This window comes from Pongo pygmaeus, chromosome 10 (assembly GCF_028885625.2).
Source record: "Pongo pygmaeus isolate AG05252 chromosome 10, NHGRI_mPonPyg2-v2.0_pri, whole genome shotgun sequence".
NCBI classification, from domain to species: Eukaryota; Metazoa; Chordata; class Mammalia; order Primates; family Hominidae; genus Pongo; species Pongo pygmaeus.
The window spans coordinates 75496447-75523078 of NC_072383.2; the positions used below are offsets into that span (position 1 = coordinate 75496447).

At 37.1% G+C, this 26632-nt stretch overlaps 2 protein-coding genes across 3 annotated transcripts in view; both read left to right on the plus strand.

Annotated features, from left to right (window-relative positions):
* The window catches only part of NAV3 (neuron navigator 3), a 924153-nt gene that overhangs the window by 138551 nt on the left and 758970 nt on the right, over window positions 1-26632 (plus strand). The window lies entirely within an intron of this gene.
* LOC129009807 (small integral membrane protein 30-like) lies at window positions 18618-19032 on the plus strand. The gene has a single exon (XM_054443383.2). It carries the CDS (start codon window positions 18752-18754, stop codon window positions 18911-18913), a length of 162 nt encoding a protein of 53 aa, XP_054299358.1. The 5' UTR covers window positions 18618-18751; the 3' UTR covers window positions 18914-19032.

The following is a 26632-nucleotide window of genomic DNA, read 5'->3' on the forward strand; positions in this document are numbered from 1 at the left end:
CTTCAAACTATACTACAAGGCTACAGTAACCAAAACAGCATGGTACAGTTACCAAAACAGACATACAGACCAATGGAACAGAACAGAGCCCTCAGAAATAATACCACACATCTACAACCTTCTGATCTTTGACAAACCTGACAAAAACAAGAAATAGGGAAAGGATTCCCTATTTAATAAATGTTTCTGGGAAAACTGGCTAGCCATACGTAGAAAGTTGAAACTGGATCCCTTCCTTACGCCTTATACAAAAATTAATTCAAGATGGGTTAAAGACTTAAATGTTAGACCTAAAACCATAAAAACCCTAGAAGATAACCTAGGAAATACCATTCAGGACATAGGCATGGGCAAGGACTTCATGACTAAAACACCAAAAGCAATGACAACAAAAGCCAAAATTGACAAATGGGATCTAATTAAACTAAAGAGCTTCTGCACAGAAAAAACAAAAAAAAAAACCAAAAAAAAAAAACAAAAAAACTACCATTAGAGTGAACAGGCAACCTACAGAATGAGATAAAATTTTTACAATCTACCCATCTGACAAAGGGCTAATATCCAGAATCTACAAAGAACTTAAATTTACAAGAAAACATCAGACAACCCCATCAAAAAGTAGGTGAAGGATATGAGCAGACACTTCTCAAAAGAAGACATTTATGTAGCCAACAGACACATGAAGAAATGCTCATCATCACTGGCCATCAGAGAAATGCAAATCAAAACCACAGTGAGATACCGTCTCACACCAGTTAGAATGGGGATCATTAAAAAGTCAGGAAACAACAGGTGCTGGAGAGGATGTGGAGAAATAGGAACACTTTTACACTGTTGGTGGGACTGTAAACTAGTTCAACCATTGTGGAAGACAGTGTGGCAATTCCTCAAGGATCTAGAACTAGAAATACCATTTGACTCATCTGTCCCATTACTGGGTATATAGCCAAAGGATTATAAATCATGCTGCTATAAAGACACATGCGGCCGGGCACGGTGGCTCACGCCTGTAATCCCAGCACTTTGGGAGGCCGAGGCGGGTGGATCACGAGGTCAGGAGATCGAGACCATCCTGGCTAACATGGTGAAACCCCATCTCTACTAAAAGTACAAAAAATTAGCCGGGTGCAGTGGCGGGCGCCTGTAGTCCCAGCTACTGGGGAGGCTGAGGAAGGAGAATGGCGTGAACCCGGGAGGCGGAGCTTGCAGTGAGCCGAGATTGCGCCACTGCACTCCATCCTGGGCGACAGAGCAAGACTCCAACTCAAAAAAAAAAATAAAAAATAAAAAAAAAATAAAAAAAATAAAGACACATGCACATGTATGTTTATTGCGGCACTATTCACAATAGCAAAGACTTGGAATCAACCCAGATGTCCATGAATGATAGACTGGATTAAGAAAATGTGGCACATATACACCATGGAATACTATGCAGCCATAAAAAAGGACGAATTCATGTCCTTTGTAGGGACGTGGATGAAGCTGGAAACCATCATTCTCAGCAAACTATCACAAGGACAAAAACCAAACACTGCATATTCTCACTTATAGGTGGGAATTGAACAATGAGAACACTTGGACACAAGAAGGGGAACATCACACACGGGCCTGTCATGGGGTGTGTGGAAGGTGGAGGGATAGCATTAGGAGATATACCTAATGTAAATGACGAGTTAATGGGTGCAGCACACCAACATGGCACATGTATACATATGTAACAAACCTGCACATTGTGCACATGTACCCTAGAACTTAAAGTATAATAATAATAATAATAATAACAAGAATAATAAAAATATATAAAGAGAAACAGGAAAAAAGAACCAAAATCTTACAAAAGCAAAACAAAAGACCAGTAATTCAGGAATTCTCTCATTTCCTAGTTTATGTCAAATGAATCTGACTAACTCTCCTTAAATATTTCTGTAAGTAATTACAGGAAGAGAAAAGACAAAAAGACACTGACACTACATAAAAATTCTCTCTCAAATATATAATGCCTAATTTCTTTCTCTCAGTAGCAATATGGCGCCCTTCTGTGACTTTCTCTATGTTGATGTAATTCATGTGTCAGGAATCCCAGTTGATTTCACTTTGTAGTTGGCCTAAAAGAATATTGAGTTCTTCTTTTCAGACTGTGGTGAGATGCAGATTACAGACACAATGTTTGATGTGCCTTGGGGTGATGCATCTAATAGTTCTACTCCTTGGCAGTCACTCTGGATGGAATGTTTTTACAATCAATCACTGGCTCACTGTGAGTCCTTAATGATGTGGACCCTCTGATGTTCAAGTTCATAGTCCTGAGTAAAAGCTAATCCAAGGGTTGAAACCAAGCAAAGGGTAGATAGAGCAGAATCCATTTTTATTAGTCCTGCTTTTTAAAAAATGTCTGGATAGAGAATTACCCCACAAATAACTGAACAAGGTTGACTTCTGCTGCTGACCTCAGAAGTCTTCTTGACAACCATCTCTAACAACGAACTTTGGGAAAATCTTAATAGTCTCTTCCGCATTATGTGTTTGCTTGGATAAAGTCCCAGTGCACCAGTTTCCTAAACTCAGATGTGGTAGGTGTATGTCCATGATGAGAAAAAACAGTATATGACTATTGGTGAGGTGAGATTGCTATAGAGGTTTGAGATAGAATAAACACATTGACCCATTTTGTACACTCCACTATAATGAAGAATGATTATGCTAATTGATGTAGGTTCTTGATCAAGGCTTTGGGCTCTACATATAGCTACAAGAAGCAGAAACCTCCCTGAAGATCCATGTTGCATATTAGCAAAGCAGTTTTTATTGGTACCCGCCCTCCTGTTATGACAATTTTGAGAGAGAAACTATTCTGGAGGCTCCTGAGGCTCCTTTCTACCTTAAGGCCTCTGAATTTAATATTCTCTTCCCCAGAAGCTCTTGACCCAGATCTTCTCTACAGGAGCCTTTCCATTGTTTGGAGACCTGCCTAAATGTCTGTTTTTTCAGAGGTTCCTCCTTTCCTGATATTAAAATAAAGCAGTACTCCTGTCACTATCACCTCAGCTGTTTTGGATAACACTGTCACTCTGTTGATTTGTTTGTGTACCTGTTGTCTGTTTTTCCATCTTGCCACTAGAATGAAAGATCCATGGAGGAGAGATCTTGCCTTTCTGTTTGGTGCTGTGTTCCCTACGTAGATAATAGGTGCTTAAAAATAGGTATTGAATAAATCTGTTGACATGCAGATAACAGCCAACTCGAGGTTTTCATTTATAGCTATTTATAAGTAATAATAGTAATAATAACAACACTCTAAAATCTTTTGAGGGTGTATGCCAGCACTACACCTCAGCATAGTGCTTTACCTACATTTTCTCATGTGAACTTCAAAATAATCTTAAAATGTAGATGCTCTCATTATCCCCATTCTGTAAATGCAGAAACTGAGGTTCTGAAAGGTTCCTACCACTTGGCAAAAGCTTTCATAGCTGGTAAGTGGCAAAGCTGGGATTAAAATGCAGACAGCCTGATTATAAAGCCTTCGCAGCTATGTACTCCAGGCCCTGAGGCATTTTTCTCTGGAACATGATGTAGTTTCTGAGCATTTCTTTCAGAACTTTATTTCATGTGAGTAATTAAGAATGTCTGATGGTTGACAGTGTGATCTGCTATGATAGTTTAGGAATTCCACTTACATTGAATGACCAAATCTCTAAAGGTTGCTCTTTTTCCCATACAGACTGCATTCCATATTCTTAACATTTGAAAGACTGTAAAAATGGTAATTTTTATTGTTCAAGTCATATGAAACGTTTCTTGTTTTCTATTGTCTATTGGCAAAGTTTTATTATTATTATTATTATACTTTAAGTTTTAGGGTACGTATGCACAACGTGCAGGTTTGTTACATATGTATACATGTGCCATGTTGGTGTGCTGCACCCAGTAACTCGTCATTTAACATTAGGTATATCTCCTAATGCTATCCCTCCTCCCTCCCCCCTCCCTCCACCCCACAACAGTCTCTGGTGTGTGATGTTCCCCTTCCTGTGTCCATGTGTTCTCATTGTTCAATTCCCACCTATGAGTGAGAACATGCGGTGTTTGTTTTTTTGTCCTTGCAATAGTTTGCTGAGAATGATGGTTTCCAGCTTCATCCATGTCCCTACAAAGGACATGAACTCATCATGTTTTATGGCTGCATAGTATTCCATGGTATATATGTGCCACATTTTCTTAATCCAGTCTATCATTGATGGACATCTGGATTGGTTCCAAGTCTTTGCTATTGTGAATAGTGCCTCAATAAACATACATGTGCATGTGTCTTTATAGCAGCATGATTTATAATCCTTTAAAAACTCAGGAAACAACAGGTGCTGAAGAGGATGTGGAGAAATAGGAACACTTTTACACTGTTGGTGGGACTGTAAACTAGTTCAACCATTGTGGAAGTCGGTGTGGCAATTCCTCCGGGGTCTAGAACTAGAAATACCTTTTGACCCAGCCATCCCATTACTGGGTATATACCCAAAGGATTATAAATCATGTCTATTGGCAAAGTTTTTAAGCTGAAATGTATTAATTATTTATAGAAGATGCTTCTTTACTTTTTGATACATGTGGTAGTGTTGTTTCATTGGCTAGGTAGCAGTTTCTTTTTCGTTGTTCTAACTGTCAAATTTGGTTCAGTCAAGAGCTTTCAAAAGCATTTACCTGTGATCTCCACATATAACCAAATCAAAGGTAACATTCTCTTAGAAGTCTCTCAGTTCTTAATGTTGAGACATTTGCCATGTTTGTGTCATATATACACAGTAGTGCCCTAGAGTGGTGACTCTATTTGAATGACAATGCAAAATAAAAAGTATACCTTCGGCCGGCGCGGTGGCTCACGCCTGTAGTCCCAGCACTTTGGGAGGTCAAGGCAGGCAGATCACGAGGTCACGAGATCGAGACCATCCTGGCTAACATGGTTAAACCCCGTCTCTACTAAAAATACAAAAAATAATTAGCCGGGCATGGTGGTGGGCGCCTGTAGTCCCAGCTACTCGAGAGGCTGAGGTGTGAACCCGGGAGGTGGAGCTTGCAGTGAGCCTAGATCGCACCATTGCACTCTGGCTTGGGCGACAGCGAGACTCCGTCTCCAAAAAAAAAAAAAATATATATATATATGTATATATGTGTGTGTATATATATATGTATATATGTGTGTGTATATATATGTATATATGTGTGTATATATGTATATATGTGTATATATGTGTATATGTGTGTATGTATGTGTATATGTGTATATATGTGTATATGTGTGTATATATGTGTGTATATGTGTACACACACACACACACACACACACACACACACTTTCAGTTGACCCACAAAATGATGCCTCAACTTTCTGTCAGGCTGAGGTTGTGAGGGGTCTTCACATGGCAAGTATTTGATTTTGACAGGACCCCAGAAAAATATCAAAGCAGGTAGCTGGTCTGAATCACAGTCTATAAACTTAAGTGTACTGAAAATACTGCATTTATTCATATTTTGTCAGTAACTGAATTCCAATTTGCAGATCCCAGTGGTACAGTGGGAAATTCAAGCTCATTTACAAATGTTGTGTGCTCTCCTTCCTTCAGAGCTGTGCCGAGGTCCCAGGCTTATCCATACCCAGAAACACAATGGTGCGTCCTCATGTCTTCCTTCATCATTGTGCGGTGGTGACACGGAGGGATGCCACCATTTTCAAGCCAAATGTTTTCTTTGGGTTCTTATTCCATTAATTCCATGCCATAATTTGGGCTCAGGAATCCTAAGCAAAGTTGAGAATCCAGGAGCCTCAGTAGCTAGGATCTTCTCTACCTATCTCGAAGCAGTCCCTCTACTAGGCTCTGACCACCTCCGTAATGCAGAGTGGATGCCAGTCCCTAGATCTCTGTCCTCTTCCTAAACAGGCATTCTTCCTTCCCCCACCTCAGGGCTTCTCAAAATTACTTTCGAGAAGTCAGTCCAAATCTCCAAAATAAGAAATTGCAAGGGAAAACAATATTTCAACAAATTTTTGTCACAGTAGAGTGCCATTTAGAAAATAAATTTTAGGAAACAGCCTGACTTATGTCCATTCATCTTATGTAACTAGCCATTTTGAAGGCCTATTCTAAGATGATGTCACCATCTAAAGTGATATGTAGGTTGGACTCTATCCAAAATTGTTTGGAGCAGGTTTCAGGAGATTCTCTTGAAAAATGCTGTTGTCATCAAAGCCTGATTCTCATAATGAGAAAAATGATTAGTTGGGTAGCACTAAAAAGCGAAGAAATGAAATAAGCACAGGTCTTTTACCTGGTGTGTGCAGGGGTGAGTAGGGGGCACTTATGGCTCCCATCCTATTTTGGCCCATCCTTATTTCTGCAAAATAGCAGACAATTAAGGAATTCAAAGTGGCGAACATTCCTCACTGATACTGAGTCATAGCACTCATGGACACATATCAGAGCAGCAGGGTTGGTGAGGTGGGAGGAGAGCCTCCCAATGTACCTTCAGGCCTCCTCAGAAATAGCATTCCTTAGAGGAGCAATTTTCTCCATTTGGATAGTAAAAAGGAAAGGCTTGCATATATCTGACCATTATAGTACCACAAACACCAGCTGGCCATAGATAAATATAAAATAGACCTAGAAAGAGAGCTTTCTACTTGTGTTCATGTATAATTTGTTAGAAAAGTATCTTTTTTTTCACCTTTTTTCTTGTTACTATCATTGTGGATATGCTTAGATATTTGGCATTTGGATAAGAATAAGTGTCATTCTCATTGTTTACTGGTGGCAATTCTCTTATCTTGCTGCAACTGTTATTGAAGCCTTATTTCCAATTTCACTTTGAAAAGCACATAATAATGGCATTAATTTTGCTTTGATCTGAGGCTTTCTCTGATGACTGAATACTATAATTTGCCCAGTGCACTGACTTTGATATGTTTTTCTTGATTAAGCTTACATAGGTATTGCATGTCACAACTGGTGGGCTATAATAATTTTATAGTTGACTGAATGTCAAATTAAAAATGCATATGAGATAGTTAAGGATCCTATCCCAGTTAATTATTCTTATGGGATTCCTAAAATTTTGTGTTAATGAGCTGAAACATTCTGAAGACCAAATGCTTGGAATGTTTTAAAAGGGAGAATGAGAGAACCTACAAACTAGAAAATTCAAATAAAGAATAACAGAATAGGCCAGGCATGGTGGCTCATGCCTCTAATCCCAGCATTTTGGGAGGCTGAGGCTGGTGGATCATGAGGTCAGGAGTTCGAGACCAGCCTGGCCAAGATGGTGAAACCCCATCTCTGCTAAAAATACAAAAATTAGCCGGGGGTGGTGGTGGGCACCTGTAATCCCAGCTACTCAGGAGGCTGAGGCAGAGAACTGCTTGAACCCAGGAGGCAGAGGTTGCAGTGAGCCAAGATTATGCCACTGTACTCCAGCCTGGGCAACAGAGCCAGACTCCGTCTCAAAAAAAAAAAAAAAAAAAAAAAAAAGAATAACAGCTCACTTTTAGGGGTAAAGAAAAAAAAAGAGTAACAGCTCACTTTTAGGGGTAAAGGAAAAAAAAGAATAACAGCTCACTTTTTGGGGTAAAGAACACTCTTGCTATTAATCAGTATCATTTGTGTGTGTGGCTCAAGTCATGTGCATTGATACAGCTTTTCAGCAAAAACAGACCTAACCTGCTCATTGGAATTCAGTGCATAGTAATTGGTGGATGAATGAATGAACGAGCCAGTAAGTTATTTTTTGTTCTTTGGCTCTGATTCACTCTTTGACTGATTGAAACCTGTGATTCTAGGGAAGATCATGAGCAGTGATGTCAGAAATCTCAAAATCTCTTGTTCAAAACTAGGGCAAGTCATTTGCTACTCTGAATCACTATTTCCTTATTTATAAAATAAGGAAAATTATTCTTACCTCTTAGTAGTTGTTTGGGGTCCAAATAGGTTGATTTTATATCTATATCTGTATCTGTCTATCATCTATCTATCTATCTATCTATCTATCTATCTATCTATCTATCTGCTGTATACATTCTAAAGTGCTCCACAGTATTGGGATTCTATCTTCCCATTTGAGACTGTTGCAATTTCCCGGCAGTCCACAGCCATTCTAATTCAATTGAAGGAGTTTAATAGAGATTTTGTTCTGTGTGTTTGATTACTTCTCAAGGTCATTGAAGGACAGTCTGATAATTGCTTTTTCCATTTTGATATTGGAATAGTTTATTGTGAAGAGTAGCTTTAATAACCTATTTTTGGAGAGAAAAAAATAGGCTGAAAAAAGAGTATATCATAAGAATCCTAAAGACATTATGGAAAGTTTGAGCTCAGTTGCCATGGTGATAGGATTTTGCTCTAAGCAGCCAGGTGGTCCCATATGGCAGAAGACCACTCTAAATGAAAGCTTTATTTTTTGAAATTGCAAAGAATCTTTATTTTAATCTTTCATTCATTTTATCATATGAGTCCCCACAAGCATTACTCAAAAATTTGTAGATGCCTATGCTTGGCTAGATTTCTAAATTATACACGATTAAATATATAGCTTCATTCTGAGACTAAATATGGCAAATGGGTTATATGATATAAGCCTGTATTTACAGTTTCAGGAGCACTGAAGGTTTTGTAAAAATTCATTTTTATGAACTCTGAAAATTAAGTAAAAGCAAAAGGGTAATAGAAAAGTTACATGCGCTAGAAGTATTTAGGAGGAACATGGGAAAAAGGCTGATAATATCTTTTATGTCTCTGGTTTAATGTCTCATTTAAGGAAATCACTTGGCATCCAAATAGAAAGGAAAAAGTGAAATTGTCTGTTTTTTGATAACCTGATCTTTATATGTCAACAACCCTAAAAACTTTACTAAAAAAAAAAAACCAGAACTAATAAACAAATACAGTAAGGTTGCAAGATACAAAAGCGACATACAAAAATCAGTGTTTCTTTAACAACCAACTATGTGAAAAAGAGATTAAGAAATCAATCCCATTCACAATAGCATCAAAAACAATACTTAGGAATAAAATTTAACCAAGGAGGTAAAAAAAATTATGTACTGAAAACTATAAAACATTGATAATAAACAGCAGACAATAAAAATAAATGGAAAATTATTCATGTTCATGAATTAGAAGAATTAATATTGTTAAAATGTCCATACAGCCCAAGGTGATCTACAGATTCTGTGCAATCCCTATCAAAATACAAATGTTATTTTTCACAGAAATAGAGAAAACAATTGTAAGATTTGTATGGAACCACAAAAGATTCCAAATAGCCAAAGCTATCTTGAGCAAAAAGAACAAAGCTAGAGGCAGAGCACCACCCAACTTCAAATTTTATTACAAAACTATAGTAATCAAAACGGCACTAGCATGAAAACACACATTGACCCATGGAACAGAATAGCCTAGAAATGAACCCACGCATTTATGGTCAATTGATTTTTGACAAGGGTGCTAGGAACACACAGTGGAGAAAGGACAGCCTCTTGAATAAATGGTGCTGGGAAAACAGGATATCTGCATATAGAAGAATAAAATTAGTCCCTTATCTCATACCACATACAAAAATAAAAAATGGATTAGATTTAAACATAAGACCTGAAACTATAAAACTGCTATCAGAAAACATAGGGGAAATGCTCCATGACCTTGGTCTGGGCAAAGATTTTTTGTATATGACCCCCCCAAAATACAGGCAACAAAAGCAAAAATAAACAAATGGGATTGCATCAAACTTAAAAGCTCCTGCATAGCAAAGGCAACAATAAAGGGAAGAGACAACCTTTGGATTGGGAGAAAATATTTGCAAACCATACATTTGATAAAGAGTTAATATCCAAAGTGTATAAGCAACTTAGTGAAAAAACAAGGAACCCAATTAAAAAATGGGCAAAGGACTTGAATATATATTGTTCAAAATAAAACACATACAAATGGCCAATGGATATATGGAAAAAATGTTCAACATAACTAATTACCAGGGAAGTACAAATAAAATGCATGATGAAATATTGCACACCTGTTGGAATGACTGTTATCAAAAAGACGAAAGGTAAATGGCAAGCATGTGGAGAAAAGGCAATCTTTGTGCACTATTGGTGAGAATGTAAATTAATACAGCCACTGTGGAAAACAGTATGAAGGTTTCTCAGAAAACGAAAATCAGAATGACCATGAGATCCAGCAATTCCACTTCTGGGTATATATCCAGAGAAATTGAAATTAATAGTATTCATTGCAGCGTTAATCATAGTAGCCAAGATATGGAAGCAACCTAGATGCCCATTATCAAATGAATGGATAAAGAAAATGCTGTATATGTATATACACAATGGAATATTATTCAGCTTTTTAAAAGGTGGAAATTCTGTCATTTGTAATCACATGGATAAACCTGGAAGAAATTATGCTGAGTGAAATAAGCCAGGAACAGAAAGCCAGATAGCACATGATCTCACTTATGTGGAATCTCAAAGTCAAACCCATAGAGGTAGAGAGTATATTGGTGGTTACCAAAGGTTGGGGGAAGGGGATGGCTGAGGGAGGGAAGATGTTGATCAAAGAATATACAGTTTTAGTTAGGAAGAGTATGCTTTAGTGATCTATTGCACAGAAAGGTGACTATAATAAAAATGCATTATATATTTCAAAGTTACTAAAATAGTAGATTTTAAACATTTTAACCCACCAAAATAATAAGTATGTGAGCTGACAGATTTGTTAATTAGCTTCATTTATTCATTCCATAATGTAAATTTATATCAAAACATCACATTATATCAAATAAATATATAATATATACAATTAATTGTCATTAGTTAAAATCAAAAAGAAAAAATTACTTGAAGATGTTTTTTATATAGTCTGAGTTATCTGAAAAGAGGATCCTAGCACTTCTTGAGTTTTTTTGTACTTAGAATATCCAGTAGGAAGTCCAGTCTGCAGATGTTCTGCATGGACTATTTTTCAATGACATTAAACTGCATCATTACCTCGGTTCTTGACTCTGTGGCATCCTCACTCCCTTTTAATTTATGCTGCATTTTATATTGCTTGGTACTTTATGTGAACCTTCATTTAATCCTGAATATGCCTATGGATACCATGAAATCATCCATCTCTTTTTAACTTGTCTGAGAAAGTTTCCCCATTTATATTTTCCACTGAAATCTTGCGCCCATTTGGAGATGGATCTCCATGAAGCTACTGAAGCTTAAAATTCAGGGCTCCTCATTGCACAGATCCTTTCCTAGGCCTTCATGGGGCCTATTGGATTTTGTATTCATAGTTTTATTTTTTAAATGGGGACTCCAAAATTGGTTGATTTTTAGACCCCCACAAAACTTGGACCCGCCCTAACTTCTGTTGCTGTAGACTACTGAAAGGTCAAAATTATCAGTGTATAAGTTTGTAAGTTCTGCCTAATTGGAATTCCTTGTACAAACACTATTTGTTAATCCCTTTTCCATGAAAATCTCTTTTCTTTGGTTTCTGTTTTTCCCCCGTTTTTGTGTTTTCTTGACAATTTCTTCTCATCTCCATTGTAAGCTGTTTTTCTGTCATTTCTACTGGCATTATCCAAGGGCCTATTCTTAGTCCCATCTCTTCTTCTACTTGAACTTTCTATGTAATACATCCCTACTCAAGCCTTCAAAATATTCACAAGTCTGCACTGTATAATTCTGTAGCCAGTAGCCACATATGGCTACTTAGCACTTGAAATGCGGCTAGTGCCATGTGCTAGAAAGAAACTTTATAGACATTGGGTACAATCAAATATAACTCCTTTTGTTCCTTTTTACTTTTTAAAATGTTACTGTTAGAAAATATAGAATTTCTTACGTGATTTGCACTATATTTCTGTTTGACAGCACTAAAAGCTGCTGATAGCTGCAAATCTCTGTCTCCAGTCCAGATGCCTCATGGGATTTCAAGCATGAAAATCCTACTGGATATCTCCCCCTGGGCAGCTCATGAGGTCTTGGACTGAACCCATCACTTCCTTAGTGAATTGTTATTTCTGCTTATCTTGGTTGGAGGAATCCACTATCTTTCAATTCACCAAAACTAGAAACTGGCATATCATACTTGCTTGATTCCACCCTTTTGCTCATGCACATATCTAAGCAATCACAAATCTTAATCAATTTGATCTCGTAATTATATTTTAGGTACATTCTTTTAATCCTCACTGCATTGAACCCGGTTTGGGCTCTTATAATTTCTTGCCTGAACTACTGCAGGAAACTTCCAAGTATTTTTTTTCTCCATTTAATACCCCTAAAACATATTTTCTGTTGCTGATGTTTTATATATGACAGAAAATGTAAGCAGACTTCTGAAAAAAAAAAAAACCCCACCCAAAACAGGTGGCTTCTTTGGAGAGGTTGCTGTAACTTTAGGAAGGGGGAAGTACACTATTTTACGTGTACAGCAAACACCTTATATGTATGGAGTTGATTGCTATATCACATTATCAATCCCTACCCCCAAACTGCCAACTCCATCAGAAGATACACAGGATTCTCTAGTAAAGTGACTCTGAATTCTCTAAGAATGTGGGTGAAGTCACAATGATCTTACAGTTTTTTAAGTTTTCCCCTTTACTATTCTTTTTAATAAACTCACAGTAAATAGGCAGCTGCTTGTGTATAGGACAACCTTATGCCTTATCATCCCTTTGCTGCTTACTCTTCTATGTCTGTTTTGGTGACCATTTTAGATTGCCAATACTCAGAGTGTAGAAAGTGAATTTGCTTAAACAACCTGGTGCATGTTGGAAATTAATAAATTTATTTTTAATTATAATGATTATGTTCCCATATTAATATTTATGAAGGTAAGTTCTAAGGAAAGTGAATATTAATCTTCCAATAGCAGAAGGTTAGTGGTGAGACAAATTAAATAACAAATTAACCAAATGTTTTCTTTTAATTGTTAATTCTGCTACATTAAAATTCCTGTCTTCTTTGGCAATGCATGAGTTCATCAACACCTTTACTATTTTTTCTCTTTAGGGTTTGTACATATTATATAAAATTAGTATCTAGCATTTAGTGATTCAAACTTTGAGGCAGACACACTAGAGATACTATACCATTTAGCTTATTTAAAGAAGGATTTTTTTTTTCCATAGAAAATGCCCAGCATAGCATAAAACATTAAAGAGAAAAAGGAGCCGTCATCTTCAAATGTAGAAATAAATGATCTTGCTTGTCATGAGTCCAGTGATACATGGCTGGAATCATGTTTTGTCTTTCAAAGGTATAAAGGATCTCTGTTCTCCATTGATGGCTCTCTACTTTGGTGTGATTCATTTCCATTTAAATTTTATATCAAATATGCATTCAATTATTTAGATTTCAATACAATTTAATAAGTATTCTTATTAAAGTTCTCTATTGCGAACCCTTCAATTTTACTTCTGATGCTGAACAAGGCTTGTCGGGATGATTACATTAATAATACATTGCTATCCAAAATTAAAGTGCAGAGTAGAGAACATGCTAATAGGTTTCATTGATTTCAACTTGGAAATGGGTGCAGGCAATCAGAAAGCAGGTGCAAACCTGACTAGCAATGATCTACTGTGAGAATATTGAGCCAGGATCAGTAGCAAGATTCATAGCTGTGATCTGAGTTAGAAAAAATGTTAAATATAATGAAGCTGGAGCAATTAAAGCCTTTTGGGAGAAATGTGAATGCTTTATTATGCTTTTCAGATGGTGGTTTCATGTGATGAGTTCTAAACTCTGAGGGATTTTATTGGTTGTCTTCTATTTTCCTAGATGTTAGCTACACATAGAATTAATTCTCATTTTAGCTTTCTAAAAAATTATTCAAATTAGAGGTTAAGGGACACAGCTCAAAATATTCAAAAGGCATTCTACCCATGCACTGTTTGTTTAAGTTAAATTGAATTCAATTTAAACATTTGTAAAACTGCTGTCATTAAGATGACTATGCTGTAGTTGAATATACTGCTTTATTTCTGGCCTTAAATACCTGAAAGAAAAGATGGTATTTTACAAAAAAGTGCTTGGAGTTATTTGGAGGGAAGGGCCTCTTAAAATACAAGGCAAACAGTAGTAATATTTGTAATTTCCCCTTTGTATTTCTCAATCCTATTTTCCCTTGTTTTTGAAGTATGCCCCTTCTGCTTGATTTGCGCACTTACAGATACTGTACTTCTTGATGGCCCTATACAAGAAATAATTCAAGTGATGATCATCAGTAACCTTCAATAACATAGAAACTGGACTCACTGGAAATCAAGAGGTTCATGTGGTTTCTTCAGACAGCTTACAGTGCATGGTGGAAGTAGACAATATTAAGGATTAGGCCTCAGTGTTCTACACCTGAAAACATCACATATGGCTGAGGGGCTGCCATATGGGCATGTCTTTGGAATTTGTAGCCCATGGTTAGAATCCAAGTTGCCTGGGTTTTAATTCCTGCTCCAACCACTTGCCTGCTATTTCACCTTGCGTCTTGGTTTTCTTATTTAAGAAGTGGGCTAATATTTTTACCTATGCCTAGAGTTGTTGAGAGGATTATCTGAGTTAATTTATTTAAATCTCTTGGAACAAGACCTAGCACATAGTATGCGTCCCATAAATGCTAACCTTCATTGTTGTTATTATTGCAAAATCCTGATACCCACTTTCCCAACAGTGGCCTTTTAAAGCAGGTTGTTGCCCCATACTGACATAGCCTCCATTGTCATTCATTCTAGCTGAATCTCTTTCCTTTCTTTTGCATTCCTGCTGCAGCACCATGCTGCAACTAGTTTCTTTTCATTCCTTCCTGGGAAATTTGATTTTGGAGCCACTATCCACCAAATTCTATTTTGTTGTTTTAATTTTTAATTTTTGTGGGTACATAGTAGGTGTGTATATTTATGAGGTACATGAGATGTTTTGATACAGGCATGCAATGTGTCATAATTATATCATGGAAGATAGAATATCCATCCCCTCAAGCATTTATCCTTTGTGTTACAAACAATCCAGTAACACTCTTAGTTATTTTTAAATGAACAATTAAATTATTACTGACCCTATTGTGCTATCAAATACTAGGCCATATTTATTCATTCTAACTATTTTTTGTACCTATTAACTATCTCCCCCACCCCACCTCCCCCCGCCTACTAACCTTCTAGCCTCTGGTAACCATTCTTCTATCGCCATGGTTTTAATTGTTTTGATTTTTAGATCCCACAAATAAGTAAGAACATGCAATGTTTGTCTTTTCATGCCTGACTTTTTGCTTAACCTAATGACCTCCCGTTCCATCTATGTTGTTGCAAATGACTGAATCTTATTCTTTTTTATGGCTGAATAGTACTCCATTGGGTACATGTGCCACATTTTCTTTATCCATTCATCTGTTGATGGACATTTAGGTTGCTTCCAAATTTTGGCTACTTGAAGAGACACACAATATGGGAGTGCAGATATTTCTTCAATATCTTCAATATATTGATTTCCTTTCTTTTGGGTATATACCCAGCAGTGGGATTGCTGGATTGTATGGTAGCTCTATTTTTAGTTTTTCAAGGAACCTCCAAACTTCTCCATAGTGGTTGTACTAATTTATGTTGTACTAATTTATACCAACATTGAACGTGGGTTCCCTTTTCTCCATATGCTCGCCAACAGGATTGTTTATCTTTTGTCTATCCACCAATTTAAGAGGAGGTGTGGGTAATGTCAGAACATGCATTTTATTCACTTTATTGAGTGGGAAGACTGCTCTTACTTGAGCAAGGACCACGTCTACCTCTATAGCCGATTCTTATACTGGAAATGTTGGAAGTACCTAGAAAGGACAAAAGACAGTCTCACCACTGAGGCTGCCTTCCTAAGTCATCTCAACTATTATTTTACTGGTACAATTTTAGCTTTTGATGGTCTTTCAAGTTTCAAAAGAATAGGAAATCTCTTCGGTTGCTCATGACCCTTACAAGTTGTGTGATTTTAATCAAGTTACTTAACGTCTAAGGCTGTTTTTAAATCTATAACATAAAGTTAAAAAGGGTATGTACCTTGCAAAATTACTAAAATTTTTAAATTCAGTGAATTTAATGTGCCCAGTTTATGATATTATCCTAATAACTTATTATATGATCCTAATTAGTTGTCACTGTTAACCCAGAAATATTCTTTATGGTAGATATTTGGCAAGATTCTTGACATGTTCTTCAGGCTAGAGCTCTACTTATGACTGTAGTGCTTGGTGAAGTGGCATTAGAGCCACATGTAGGAAACACACCAAGGCTAGCCTCAGACTGAAGTGGGAGCAGTGCCCATTCCATGGGCCACACCATCAGCAGCTGCCTCTTTCTAGCCTGTCACCTTACAAGGCTAAGAACTGTCCTGCCTTCTTCTGCTTTCTTTATACCCAATGATGAAAATTAATTTGTTAATCTGTCCAACTTTATTGCCTGCATAAGCATTGGTTTTGGTTAGCCAATGCTCAACCTTTGATTTCTTCAGAAAAGGACGTATTTTATATAAAATAACTCGAGAAAGAAAAATGTGAAGAGCAATTATAAATGAAAGTTGTAAAAGGCAATCATGTTATCTGGTTGCCAGTAATCTTACTTGTTCCATAACAAAGAGCAGAAAAGCAGATGCTCTCCAATCCCTGTTCCTGATTAATATCTAATTAACTGGTAGAGCCATCATGGTAAAAACATTCACAGTGTTCTGCTGCCCATTGTACCTGCTGATGACTAAATAACAGTGAAGAATTTGGGGCCTTTTTTTCTGTATACAATTTTCGCTAGAGTAAGTGCAAAACCAGAAATTCAGCCATTAATTCACTGTAATCAGATTATTCCCTTGTGAATTTTGTTTTCTATACTGGAAAGTGTTTAATGCCATTATTGAACATCTTATGAAACCCTGTATCATTGTTATTTGGTTTATTTGATGGTAGTGTTCATTAGAGAGTTTGTGAGATATTGATAAAACGTGAAATTATCTGGTATTAAGCTGTCAATACATAATAATGAGCTTTCAATTATATAATAAACTTTCTAATTATTCATTTTAATTTTCTAAAGCACGGGTCACAAGACAGTTTTCCCTGAATGAATAAGCACTAGAGAAATCATTTGAGGCCACAGTGTTATAATAAACAGCAATGGTGCTTTAGTTTTCTTTTACTAGTTTAGAAAATCTAAGAAGCTTTGGGAAATAACTTTGATTTTGTTATGGATATTTGAAGAAAAAAAGCTTGCAAAGGATTGTCACATATTTCATTAGCTATGCTTTGGAAAGAAAGTAAACATGGTGAATTATGGATACATAAACTCTTCAGAAATATTGTTCTTATCAACTAGATATTTGTAGATGTATTCTTAATTTTGTAATACCAGTGCATGAAATGAAACTATGGAGTATACCTCAGTAAGCCATACTCACTATTAGGAAAAATATTTATTACATGACTATACATAAATTTATTTCCAATTTTACCTTTCCTATCTGAGAGAGGGAGAGAGAGAATGCACGTGTGTGTATGTGTGTGAGACAGATACGGTTTGGATCTGTGTCTCACCAAATCTGATGTCGAATTGTAATCCCCAGTGTTGGAGGTAGGTCCTGCTGGGAGGTGATTGGATCACGGGGGTGGAGTTCTTATGAGTGGTTTAGCACCATCCCCTCAGTTCTGTTCTTGTGATAGTGAATGAGTGAGCTATCATGAAATCTAGTTGTTTTAAAAGTGTGAAGCACCTCCACCACTTCGTGCTCCTCCTCTGGCCATTTAAGACATAGTTGCTTCCTCTTCACACCTTCTGCAATGGTTGTAAGTTTCCTGAGACCTCCCCAGAAGCAGAAGCCGCTATGCTTCCTGTACAGCCTGTACAACCATGAGCCAATTAAACCTCTTTTCTTTGTAAATTACCCAGTCTCAGGTATTTCTTTATAACAGTGCGAGAACAGACTAATACTGTGTGTGTGTGTGTGTGTGTGTGTATTTGTGTTGTCTTTATCACCTTGGATTCTTCTCCTCAACCACAATTCAATTGAGGTAGATTTATGTATCTCTGTTTCCTACTGATATCATTTTTGTGATCCTCACTAGTGTTTGTAGTGGTATGGCTAGAAGGTGTCATGTGCAAAATTTGTTTTTTTTTCCTAATCATTCAATTTAAAATGTAAAACAACAGACCTAAAGCTGATTTGCTGGTGAGGCAATCATTGCTACAGGGAACAGATGTTATAAAATTGACTTGATGAATCATTCATCCTTCTAGCCTCCACCCCTCTTCATACTCATTGATCTTCAATTAACAGTATGTCTTGAAAAATTTCTGCACCACATTGTCTAAAGTGAAAGGAATATGTGAGAATCTACATTGTACCTGAATTGCATAATGGATTACTAGTTTTTACTATGAAGTGGTTGAAGAAAAATCCAGGATTCTGTACTTTGATATTTATTCATTCATTCAACAAACAATTATTGAGTACCTGTGTGTCCAAGCATCATGTAGGTAAAATCGTATTTATAAAATATGGCTACTTAACAATTTGCTTGAAAATCTGGCCATTCCTGTAATGGCTGCTTCCTGGAAGGTCATGTCACATGGAACCTCTTAATCTCAGCATCCGGAGCTCCAGGAAGGGAAAATTTCAAGTCAGATAGAATTCTATATATACCATTTCTTTGGAACCTTCAGTCCTCAAGATTCCAACATCATGACCTCAGTTTCAACACAGTTGTCCTTAGTCCTCATGTCACTGCTTTTGGTGCTGCCTGTTGTGGAAGCAGTAGAAGCCAGTGATGCAATCGCCCTTTTGTTAGGTGTGGTTCTCAGCATTACAGGCATTTGTGCCTGCTTGGGGGTATATGCACAATAAAGAAAAGGACAGATGTGACTTTGAAAGGCCTACTGAGTCAAACCTCACCCTGAAAACCTTTGTGCTATAGAGGCTAACCCTGAGCTTTGGTGTGTGAAAGGTTCCAAGAATCAGTAAATAAGGGAGTTTCACATTTTTCATTGTTTCCATGAAATGGCAACAAACATACATTTATAAATTGAAAAAAAAAATGTTTTCTTAACAACAAATAATGCACAGAAAAATGCAGCTTATAATTTGCTAGTTAGAAAGGTAGTCGAGGAAGTAAGATGGCTGAAATTTACATAAGTAATATTTCATAATCTTAGAATTCTCTCAAAGCGTGTGAAATAGGAAGAAGGAAGTTCTTGCCCAGAGTCTTAGGAAATCACCACTGTTCGGTTATAATCATTGCCTCCTGAATCGTTGAGGAGTCTTTTCTCCATTTTTTTATTAGATTTTTGTTTTGTTGTCTCCCAAGTTAATATTATATTTAGATATCAGACAGTCAGCCCAAAAGGAAAACTTTTATCTCTAGGGAAAAAACATTTAGAAAAATGTATTCAGTGTATCTAATACTGAAATGCAGAGAAAAATTTAATGTTAAAAAAAAACTGTAGACATTGACATGGAAAAGAGATTTAATGTTTTGAAAAAACCTTTATATTAACTGAGTAACATCCTCCTGATGATAAGTACTATATTAAATATAAACCCAATAGGTTATTAAAAAAAAGAAAATCATTTCAGTATGCTCATTCTAGATTTAGTTTACAAAAAACACATGCATTCAAGTATATTCTAATATAGAAAAATATATAGAAATTCTAATACAGAAAATGGAAATACAGAACATAGAAAAGCACAGACTTCATGTGTCCAGTAACAAGTAATGTACTCTTACATTTTCTTGTTAAATAATTTTTCAATATGTACTCATAGGATATTGTTATGATTGATATAAAATTGTCACATTTATAGATTCCAAAAACTGGAAATAATTTATTTTGAACTTTTTTCCCTGTTATGTTTTTATTTATTTATCTTGAAGTGTTTGTAGTTGATTGCTTTTATTGGAATTCCTTTTATATGAGTATCTATATCTTGACAACTCCTGTTATATTCCCGAGTTCATGGATGTAGATTCTATGCAGACTCTTGCAGATACTTCAAAATGAAAATAGTGAAAATAGGAGATGATGTGTAAAATGCTGCAGCAGTATTGATTGCCCTGCCACATGAACAGAAACAAACCAAATTACTGCTGTTATCCAGGTCTTTTAATAATTATGGGCAAAGGCCAAGGTTAAGCTGGAGGGTGAATTGCATTCAGAATGTTATATGACATGGATTTTCCAGAAAGGATGAAGATTTAAGACCTGGGGACATGGTGAGCTTTGCCCTGTTATGTGGCACACATTTGTTTGACCAAGTTTAAAAATCTTTTGTATCAGGCAGATGTGCCTCCTTGTCAAATGCTATCTTTTGAATTGTAAACGAGGTGGTTGAAAAATCATTACTTAGGAAAGAAAGTCACATAGGCGTTGATTACTACACATTATTGACAGAAGTTTGTGAAGCTACACCAGTTGATCGATTTTTAAGATATACCATACCAAACACTGGAAAAATATTTCATCCACTTAGATCAGTAGCAATTGAAACTCTGGCTTATATGCTTCTAAATATTTCCTCTGCTTTGAAGTTTCCTCTGAATTGTTTTCTTACAGTTCTCAAGGACTTGATTTTTTTTTTTTTTTTGAGACGAAGTCTTGCTCTGTTGTCCAGGCTGGAGTGCAGTGGCGCGATCTTGGCTCACTGCAAGCTCTGCCTCCTGGGTTCACACCATTCTCCTACCTCAGCCTCCCAAGTAGCTGGGACTATAGGCACCCGCCACCACGCCTGGCAAATTTTTTTGTATTTTTAGTAGAGATGGGGTTTCACCATGTTAGCCAAGATGGTCTCAATTTCCTGACCTTGTGATCCACCCGCCTTGGCCTCCCAAAGTGCTTGGATTACAGGCGTGAGCCACCGTGCCCGGCCAAGGACTTGAATTTTTGATATGTAAATATTCCAAATGCTTGCAAGCAATTAAAAAAATTGAACTTGTATATGAGTATATGACATCTGAGATAATATCCAAGCCATTGCTTACAGTCATCAAAATGTTGAATTTAAATATATGTTTCTGTTTTCTTATAAATCAACATTTCCCCAATTGACTGAAATTGACATTTCAGTCAATTACTTTGGCGCTGTGTAGATATAACCTTGTTGACTCTGTACCTATTGGTGACATTTAAGAGAGAAAACTTGTTAGGCAGTAATTTATGCTTTAAATTTTTTAAGAAGCTGTAGTTATTTATAATCCTCCCCACGCAGTTCATCACTCAATTGCATTTTTCCTTTTAATTCTGTCATTTTATGTTTGAATGTCTTGACTAATTCATGAACACAAACTTCTTAAAGGAAAGGAGTATAAAAAAAAATCACCAGAATTATCTGCTTTTCTGAGGCCAAAGCTCCATAATACAAATCAGGCCATTGTGAGAAAAAAATAAGAAAGAAAAAGAAACAATATTAAGTCCAACAGTGTTAGGAGGCCACGTGGCTTGATGGAAAGTGATCTTGTGGGCAGGGAATCGTCCAGTCTTCTGGTACTGGACAGTCATGGCAGTGACTGATGGGAAACATGGTCAGGAGCAGATAGTGATGGAAGATGCAAAATTGACAGAGAAAAAGAAGGCAGAGCGGGCAGTGATAGTGGAAGTAATGGAGGAAGAAGGAGACAAGGCAAGGAGCAATTGCAGTTATTTTAGGTCTGTAGATCAGAAGTGTTAGCAGGGCGTTGTGGTGCATGCCTGTAGTCCCAGCTATCCGGAAGCTGGGAGGTGGGAGGATCACTTGAGCACAAGAGTTCGAGCACAGGAATTTGGGCAACATAGTAAGAGGCTGTCCCCCAGCCCCCCAAGAAAAAAAAATAGATAAGAAATGCATTATAAGTCTGGTATGTAATTATTCCCTGTAGGTGGAAGATTTTCAAGTCCCACTACAGGATTATGTACATAGTGAATAACTATTGATTTATATTGTCTAGACCAGCACTTTTCTTTTTTTTTTATTTTTTTATTTTTTATTTTTTATTTTATTATTACTATTATTATTATTATACTTTAGGCTCTATGGTACATGAGCGCAACGTGCAGGTAAGTTACATATGTATACATGTGCCATGCTGGTGCGCTGCACCTACCAACTCGTCATCTAGCATTAGGTATATCTCCCAATGCTATCCCTCCCCCATCCCCCCACCCCACAACAGTCCCTGAAGACTGATGTTCCCCTTCCTGTGTCCATGTGTTTTCATTGTTCAGTTCCCACCTATGAGTGAGAATATGCGGTGTTTGGTTTTTTGTTCTTGCGATAGTTTACTGAGAATGATGATTTCCAATTTCATCCATGTCCCTACAAAGGACACGAACTCATCATTTTTTATGGCTGCATAGTATTCCATGGTGTATATGTGCCACAGTTTCTTAATCCAGTCTATCATTATTGGACATTTGGGTTGGTTCCAAGTCTTTGCTATTGTGAATAATGCTGCAATAAACATACGTGTGCATGTGTCTTTATAGCAGCATGATTTATCGTCCTTTGGGTATATACCCAGTAATGGGATGGCTGGGTCAAATGGAATTTCTAGTTCTAGATCCCTGAGGAATCGCCACACTGACTTCCACAAGGGTTGAACTAGTTTACAGTCCCACCAACAGTGTAAAAGTGTTCCTATTTCTCCACATCCTCTCCAGCACCTGTTGTTTCCTGACTTTTTAATGATTGCCATTCTAACTGGTGTGAGATGGTATCTCATTGTGGTTTTGATTTGCATTTCTCTGATGGCCAGTGATGTTGAGCATTTTTTCATGTGTTTTTTGGCTGCATAAATGTCTTCTTTTGAGAAGTGTCTGTTCATGTCCTTCACCCACTTTTTGATGGGGTTGTTTGTTTTTTTCTTGTAAATTTGTTGGAGTTCATTGTAGATTCTGGATATTAGCCCTTTGTCAGACGAGTAGGTTGCGAAAATTTTCTCCCATTTTGTAGGTTGCCTGTTCACTCTGATGGTAGTTTCCTTTGCTGTGCAGAAGCTCTTGAGTTTAATTAGATCCCATTTGTCAATTTTGGCTTTTGTTGCCATTGCTTTTGGTGTTTTAGACATGAAGTCCTTGCCCATGCCTATGTCCTGAATGGTAATGCCTAGATTTTCTTCTAGGGTTTTTATGGTTTTAGGTCTAACATGTAAGTCTTTAATCCATCTTGAATTGATTTTTGTATAAGGTGTAAGGAAGGGATCCAGTTTCAGCTTTCTACATATGGCTAGCCAGTTTTCCCAGCACCATTTATTAAATAGGGAATCCTTTCCCCATTTCTTGTTTTTGTCAGGTTTGTCAAAGATCAGATACTTGTAGATATGTGGCATTATTTCTGACGGCTCTGTTCTGTTCCATTGATCTATATCTCTGTTTTGGTACCAGTACCATGCTGTTTTGGTTACTGTAGCCTTGTAGTATAGTTTGAAGTCAGGTAGTGTGATGCCTCCAGCTTTGTTCTTTTGGCTTAGGATTGACTTGGCGATGCGGGCTCTTTTTTGGTTCCATATGAACTTTAAAGTAGTTTTTTCCAATTCTGTGAAGAAAGTCATTGGTAACTTGATGGGGATGGCATTGAATCTGTAAATTACCTTGGGAAGGATGGCCATTTTCATGATATTGATTCTTCCTACCCATGAGCATGGAATGTTCTTCCATTTGTTTGTATCCTCTTTTATTTCCTTGAGCAGTGGTTTGTAGTTCTCCTTGAAGAGGTCCTTCACATCCCTTGTAAGTTGGATTCCTAGGTATTTTATTCTCTTTGAAGCAATTGTGAATGGGAGTTCACTCATGATTTGGCTCTCTGTTTGTCTGTTATTGATGTATAAGAATGCTTGTGATTTTTGCCCATTGATTTTGTATCCTGAGACTTTGCTGAAGTTGCTTATCAGCTTAAGGAGATTTTGGGCTGAGACAATGGGGTTTTCTAGATATACTATCATGTCATCTACAAACAGGGACAATTTGACTTCCTCTTGATGGAGCTGAAAACCAAGGCTCGAGAACTACGTGAAGAATGCAGAAGCCTAAGGAGCTGATGCGATCAAATGGAAGAAAGGGTATCATCCCTGGAAGATGAAATGAATGAAATGAAGCGAGAAGGGAAGTTTAGAGAAAAAAGAATAAAAAGAAACGAGCAAAGCCTCCAAGAACTGTGGGACTATGTGAAAAGACCAAATCTACGTCTGATTGGTGTCCCTGAAAGTGACGGGGAGAATGGAAACAAGTTGGAAAACACTCTGCAGGATATTATCCAGGAGAACTTCCCCAATCTAGCATGGCAGGCCAACATTCAGATTCAGGAAATACAGAGAACGCCACAAAGATACTCCTTGAGAAGAGCAACTCCAAGACACATAATTGTCAGATTCACCAAAGTTGAAATGAAGGAAAAAATGTTAAGGGCAGCCAGAGAGAAAGGTCGGGTTACCATCAAAGGGAAGCCCATCAGACTAACAGCGGATCTCTTGGCAGAAACCCTACAAGCCAGAAGAGAGTGGGGGCCAATATTCAACATTCTTAAAGAAAAGAATTTTCAACCCAGAATTTCATATCCTGCCAAATTAAGCTTCATAAGTGAAGGAGAAATAAAATCCTTTACAGACAAGCAAATGCTGAGAGATTTTGTCACCACCAGGCCTGCCCTAAAAGAGCTCCTGAAGGAAGCACTAAACATGGAAAGGCACAACCGGTACCAGCCACTGCAAAATCATACCGAAATGTAAAGACCATCGAGACTAGGAAGAGACTGCATCAACTAATGAGCAAAATAACCAGCTAACATCATAATGACAGGATCAGATTCACACATAACAATATTAACTTTAAATGTAAATGGACTAAATGCTCCAATTAAAAGACACAGACTGGCAAATTGGATAAAGACTCAAGACCCATCAGTGTGCTGTATTCAGGAAACCCATCTCACATGCAGAGACACACATAGGCTCAAAATAAAAGGATGGAGGAAGATCTACCAAGCAAATGGAAAACAAAAAAAGGCAGGGGTTGCAATCCTAGTCTCTGATAAAACAGACTTTAAACCAACAAAGATCAAAAGAGACAAAGAAGGCCATTACATAATGGTAAAGGGATTAATTCAACAAGAAGAGCTAACTATCCTAAATATATATGCACCCAATACAGGAGCACCCAGATTCATAAAGCAAGTCCTGAGTGACCTACAAAGAGACTTAGACTCCCACACATTAATAATGGGAGACTTTAACACCCCACTGTCAACATTAGACAGATCAACGAGACAGAAAGTCAACAAGGATACCCAGGAATTGAACTCAGCTCTGCACCAAGCGGACCTAATAGACATCTACAGAACTCTCCACCCCAAATCAACAGAATATACATTCTTTTCAGCACCACACCACACCTATTCCAAAATTGACCATATACTTGGAAATAAAGCTCTCCTCAATAAATGTAAAAGAACAGAAATTATAACAAACTCTCTCTCAGATCACAGTGCAATCAAGCTAGAACTCAGGATTAAGAATCTCACTCAAAACCGCTCAACTACATGGAAACTGAATAACCTGCTCCTGAATGACTACTGGGTACATAACGAAATGAAGGCAGAAATAAAGATGTTCTTTGAAACCAACGAGAACCAAGACACAACATACCAGAATCTCTGGGATGCATTCAAAGCAGTGTGTAGAGGGAAATTGATAGCACTAAATGCCCACAAGAGAAAGCAGGAAAGATCCAAAATTGACACCCTAACATCACAATTAAAAGAACTAGAAAAGCAAGAGCAAACACATTCAAAAGCTAGCAGAAGGCAAGAAATAACTAAAATCAGAGCAGAACTGAAGGAAATAGAGACACAAAAAACCCTTCAAAAAATTAATGAATCCAGGAGCTGGTTTTTTGAAAGGATCAACAAAATTGATAGACTGCTAGCAAGACTAATAAAGAAAAAAAGAGAGAAGAATCAAATAGATGCAATAAAAAATGATAAAGGGGATATCACCACCAATCCCACAGAAATACAAACTACCATCAGAGAATATTACAAGCACCTCTACGCAAATAAACTAGAAAATCTAGAAGAAATGGATAAATTCCTCGACACATACACCCTCCCAAGACTAAACCAGGAAGAAGTTGACTCTCTGAATAGACCAATAACAGGAGCTGAAATTGTGGCAATAATCAATAGCTTACCAACCAAAAAAAGTCCAGGACCAGATGGGTTCACAGCCGAATTCTACCAGAGGTACAAGGAGGAGCTGGTACCATTCCTTCTGAAACTATTCCAATCAATAGAAAAAGAGGGAATCCTCCCTAACTCATTTTATGAGGCCAACATCATCCTGATACCAAAGCCTGGCAGAGACACAACAAAAAAAGAGAATTTTAGACCAATATCCTTGATGAACATTGATGCAAAAATCCTCAATAAAATACTGGCAAACAGAATCCAGCAGCACATCATAAAGCTTATCCACCATGATCAAGTGGGCTTCATCCCTGGGATGCAAGGCTGGTTCAATATACGCAAATCAATAAATGTAATCCAGCATATAAACAGAATCAAAGACAAAAACCACATGATTATCTCAATAGATGCAGA

What these genes read in the sequence shown, in the direction of transcription:
- LOC129009807 (XM_054443383.2), top strand. Translation starts at nt 18,752, where the DNA reads ATGACCTCAGTTTCAACACAGTTGTCCTTAGTCCTCATGTCACTGCTT.